Source organism: Sinocyclocheilus rhinocerous, unplaced genomic scaffold (assembly GCF_001515625.1).
Source record: "Sinocyclocheilus rhinocerous isolate Xijiao unplaced genomic scaffold, SAMN03320098_v1.1 scaffold142, whole genome shotgun sequence".
Classification (NCBI taxonomy): Eukaryota; Metazoa; Chordata; class Actinopteri; order Cypriniformes; family Cyprinidae; genus Sinocyclocheilus; species Sinocyclocheilus rhinocerous.
This window is the reverse complement of record NW_015644380.1, coordinates 797,214-802,334: the sequence shown is the minus strand read 5'-3', so window position 1 is coordinate 802,334 and position 5,121 is coordinate 797,214. Positions and strand designations below refer to the sequence as shown.

Here is a 5,121-nt window from a genome sequence, read left to right as displayed (position 1 = left end):
TGACGTTCATATTAATCACATAACCTCATTAAAGTTAACTTGCGTGCGTTCACAGTGAGTGATATTTCAGCGAAAATGTTTTCAATAGTTCAGAGATTCACAAAGCTGTTTTTCACGTAAAAACTTGAGCACAATTGGAAATTACTGTAACTGCTAGCTAGCTAACATCGTTACTAAATAAAACAATCGCATAGTTTAGCATAATGCTAGTTTCTGCTCTTTCAAACACTCGACTGACGTAATAGAGAGAGTTTAGAGCAATAACTTTGTAGTAAGTTTATCTCATTAATTGTCGTGTTTTGTCGCTATGCTAAGCTAACATACTACCTAACCCTAAAGCACCTGTTGCCACCAGCGATTGTGTTTTATAGGACTAATTTTGAAAAGTGTGAATAGAAAGTGTTAGTAAAAGTGTTTTTACGCTTCTTTATGATGGTATTCAACTTATAGTTAATTCCAGTCCAGTCTTGTCAGTTATATCTTTTCTTTTGCTCAAACAATCTGTAATTTGTTGGTTTAAAAGCAAAGTCTTATGAACACGTTTCTATTAACATGAAGGCTTTGGATTCATTGCAGAATAAGCCGGAGTGTAAGTTGATGAGCATACAGATGGAGTGATTGGTCTAACTCTCATATTCAGGCAAGTATAAATCTATGCATAGATTTGCATGATATAACATTATTGTTGTTATTTTTACCTATTCTTCACTGCATAATATAAAATTGTGGTTAAATGTTTTAGATCATTGTTTTAATATCACAAATTGTGACCTAACTCTGACGACGAGCCAATACAGTGGACACTTGAGGTGTGGGGAGGAAGACAGACTGATGGTTTTCATGTTAGATGCAGTTTTGGTTATATCAATACTACCTAGCTCTGTCAGGTTAAAACCTCATCTTGGTCTAAGTATTTTTTTTCTATATTTGATACCTTTCTTGTTCTGATTAAGTATTTTTTTTCTTCTATAATTTATACCTCCTGGGGTCAAAACTGTATGGTGCAGCAAATGCAGTTCATGTTGGTAATGGAGATTGAACTGTATTACAGAACAGCAGACACTTGAAGTAGCATTCAGTCATACTTTATTTTTTTCTATTTTCAATAGACCAAATATCACCAGTGAAGTTATACATGTTTTGTTGATTAATGGCACTTTTTTATGAGGCTTTACAGCACCTTTAAAAACTTGTGTCCAGACTTTAGTAGGTCATGTGAATGTGACTGATTCACTTTTATTAATGTTGGAAAAATAAAGAGTTTAATTGTATTTTAGTTGTGTGATTTGTGATAAAGGTATAGACCAGAGGTTCTCAACTCTGGCGCTCGAGGTCCATGTCCCTACAGAGTTTAGCAACCTGTAACTTTCTAGTAATCTTGCAGACCTTGATGAGCTTGTTCAGGTGTGTTTGATTACGGTTAGAGCTAAACTCTGCAGGAAAGTGAACCTTGAGGGCCAGAGTTGAGAACCCCTGGTATAGACAAAATGAATACAGTTTATGTGGTTATATTAATCAAAAAGAAATTAGCAATGTTTACATAATCATAGGGAGTAATATATATTCATAAAACTAAGTAAATGGGACATCTCGATCAAAACATATAATACAATCTACTTATTTACATCAGTAAATAGTATGATTTACTTAATATTTTTATAAATGCAAGGTTCCTCTCTATAAAATAATAAATAAACTTTACTTAATTACTTTAAATAAACACTTAAATTAAATATAATTACGTAATATTTACTTAATTAGGGTGCAATTAGATTTAATTTCTTCATGAATGTTAAGTTTAGGAAGTAGATTTTACTTAATAATAGTGAGTAAGTTGTACTTGATATTAGAGCAGTAAAATTTACTTAAAATGTGTTCGTGCAATTTGTTACCTACATTTTTTTTAAGTAAATCTTAATAGTTAATTTTTTCAGTGCTTCTAAACCCATTGACCTTGAGGTTTACAGGGTTACCAAATGTAAGCTTTAATTTTTCAGCTGTCCAAAAATATTTCTGAGATGGACAAATATTTCCCTTTAGACTTAATGAAAACAGTTTTGGCATGATAAAAATGTTAGAATTTTTTTTTATAATAAAAAATGACGTTAAATATATAATGCATAATGTATAATGTTAAAGTTATGTTTTTTTTTTTAAAGAAACTCATACTTTTATTCAGCAAGAGTGCATTAAATATTTAAACAACCACTGTTCCTCAAACTTAAAATATATTGTAAAAGGCACTGTGTCGTGGTTTCATTAAGCAGCACAGTCATTATCAATATTGATAACAAAAACAGAAAAAATACAAACATACATAAATTACATTTTATAATAATATTATTTATATATATATATATAATATTAAAAATGTTATTTTAAGTTGTAATAATATTTTACAATATTACTGTTTTTTACTGTATTTGTGATCAAACTAAGAGACTATATATATATAAACATTGTGTATATGATTGTGTGTGTGTGCGTGCGTGCGTGTGTGTGTGTACCTCTGTCAATGTGCTCCATAGACCTCCGTATAAATCTGTAGTGCTCAGGCCTGGCGGTGTGAGGATCGGTCTGGTTATCTGTCCCGTTGGCGTGACAGGTCTGCTTCTAGAGCGCCCGTACACACGTTCTTTGTTCCCATGGGTTCCGGCAGTCAACGAGTGCATCATGAGACTATTGGGGGTCAAAGGTCTGCTGGGTGGCCTTGCTCCACTAGGGGTCTGGGCACGGCTGCTGGGGTTGCTGGGAGATGTCCGGCCCATGACTAGGCTTGTGGGTTTAGTGTTGTGAAGGGGCAGGCCTGTGGTCTTTGCGGAAAGGCTGCTGGGAGACTGTGGTCTGGACGTCTGTCCGAGCACAGGCAGAGTGTTAGTGGTGTGGAAGAGGGGGGTTAAAAGCAAACTCCTATGAAGGCTGTTTGGACTTCGGCTCAGCTTCCCTTGCTCTGCCAGCTTGGCCAAGTCCTTCTCCACCTCTGAAGAAATCAAGACAATAAAAGCAAAGAATCACCAACTAGGGGACAAGAATAGTCATGACTTGTAAACATTTCGGCCATAGATTATGTGGAACATGACTAAATGCATAAATTGAGATTAATACATTGAGTATGCTCATTAAGATCATTAATATCTTTTTAAATATTTAACAAATATATAGCAACATTTAAACTGACTCATTCAAATGAATTATGACTTAAAAGATGCATATGAGAAAGAGTTGACATTTTAGCCAAGCATGTTTGACTTTTGTTTGCTCAGCTATGAATCTATGTGTACAATAATTTACGAAAAAATTTATTCATTAACGTTATTCCCCAAAATTGTTGTACACAAATTTTTCCAGCATGTATTCTGATTCAACACACTAACAGCCTTAAAACACATCAGTGTATTGACGTGGAGTATTGACTCACCACTCATAGATTCCCATTAACAAACCACCACAACACTTTCCTGAACTTTTGCCGAGGTCTTTTAACAGTCATGGCAGCAGTATTTATTGTTAGCTGTAAAGTGTAAATTGGAAGGCATGTTTACTTTGTACGAGTACAAGAGCGATTTAATATGGCCTGCTTTATGTCAATATATTTGTTTGTATGGTAGCAAGTCAAATATTTTTGTTTTTATGAAAGTCTGTTGCACTTTTTCAGATGGAACATCTGGACACATCAAGCAGTGTTCAGTCTGAGAGGAAATGAGGATTCGGAGGAAACAGGATGTGACATATTATAAACAGTATGTACAAGTTTGATATGTGTTTCAGAAACCTTGACTACTTGACTTGTAAGCAAACAGTTCTTTCTCCAAAGAAACCTCATGATACTTTTCAATATGAAACACATGTGCGTTGTCCAGATTATTAATGTAATAGTGCAAATGCTCAATGCTCAATTTTCCCTAACACAGCTCTTATAATTACTCCCCTTTACGGAAACTATTCCAGATTGTTGTGATATATAATAAAGTTAATTGTGTGAATGGATAATTAGATTGTTTTGTCTGTAGTCAACCATAAGTAATTTCAAACCCTCGTTTTCTAATTTAAAAGGCATACAGGAACTTGTTCCAGCGCTTTCTCACCTGTGACGGAAAGGATTTGTTGTGAAATTATTACACAGACATAAATCATTTGTAATGATGGCAAACCATACCAAATAAAGACAATGAAAGCAAAATGAATGAAAAATGTATTTTTTTTTTTGTGCCAGTGTTTAAAATTTCCCACATTTATATTTATAATATTTATAAGAGTATGCAGTTGAGCTCACGGGTCCTAATGAGTCAATGCTGGAGGCTGAGAACATAGGAGCCACAGTTATGTTCACTATAAACACCACACACACTTGAACAATCATTCATCACGAACAGAAGGTTTTAACTTGATGATGAACTACGAATGTTGAAATTCCTGGTCCTACAAAATAGATAAGAGTATTACTTCTAATGAAACATATGGTCAGATGAGAGACATTGCTGTTTATACATGGTATTAAGATGTCTCAAAGGAGTCTGTTTTGAACACTTGTGATTGAATTTTTAAGGAATGCGTCTCTGATTTCACTGCATACAAGTATATATATATATATATATACATTTATTTAGCAAGGATGCGTTAAATTGATTAAAAGTGACAAATATTACTAATGTTATTTGTGTCATCCATTTACTGACAAAATTGTTTAATTATTTATCAGTATTTATTATACTGAGCATTGGCCATGAAGGTACTGTAGTGACAAAGGAAACTATAGCATATACAGTGACCCTAAGACTAAAAAAAAAAGCAAAGAGGAGGGGTGACTTTAACGAGTTAACAAGAAGCAGCACATCTAATCTATTATAAACAGCTCTTGATCAAAAAAAGCAAATGCGCTTCCCACAAGACTACAATCCTCAAGCACGCAAACCCATAATTTAGAACATTTACATTTAGTCATTTTGCAGACGCTTTTATCCAAAGCACGCCAGTGCAAGGAGATAAAGAGAGGTGTACCATGGGCTCTTTTGGGTTTGTTGAAGACCAGTCATGCCGATGCATTCTGAATCATTTGTAGAAATTTGATTGTGCTTGATGGAAGTCCAGCCAGAAGAGCATTGCAGTAGTCCAGCCTAGAAA

At 34.2% G+C, this 5,121-nt stretch overlaps 1 protein-coding gene and 1 long non-coding RNA gene across 2 annotated transcripts in view; both read right to left on the bottom strand.

The window, feature by feature from the left end:
• Positions 1 to 1,036, bottom strand: part of LOC107758300 (uncharacterized) — a 1,911-nt gene extending 875 nt beyond the window's left edge. Inside the window, exons 1-2 of the long non-coding RNA XR_001642010.1 lie at positions 980 to 1,036; positions 772 to 934 (exon numbers count right to left, since the gene is read on the bottom strand). This is a non-coding gene — a long non-coding RNA (uncharacterized LOC107758300). The remainder of the gene's footprint in view (positions 1 to 771; positions 935 to 979) is intronic.
• The window catches only part of LOC107758299 (uncharacterized protein C8orf34 homolog), a 101,711-nt gene that overhangs the window by 10,470 nt on the left and 86,120 nt on the right, over positions 1 to 5,121 (bottom strand). The window contains exon 12 of the mRNA XM_016576010.1: positions 2,508 to 2,980. Within this exon, the coding sequence (XP_016431496.1) occupies positions 2,508 to 2,980 (473 nt within the window). The remainder of the gene's footprint in view (positions 1 to 2,507; positions 2,981 to 5,121) is intronic.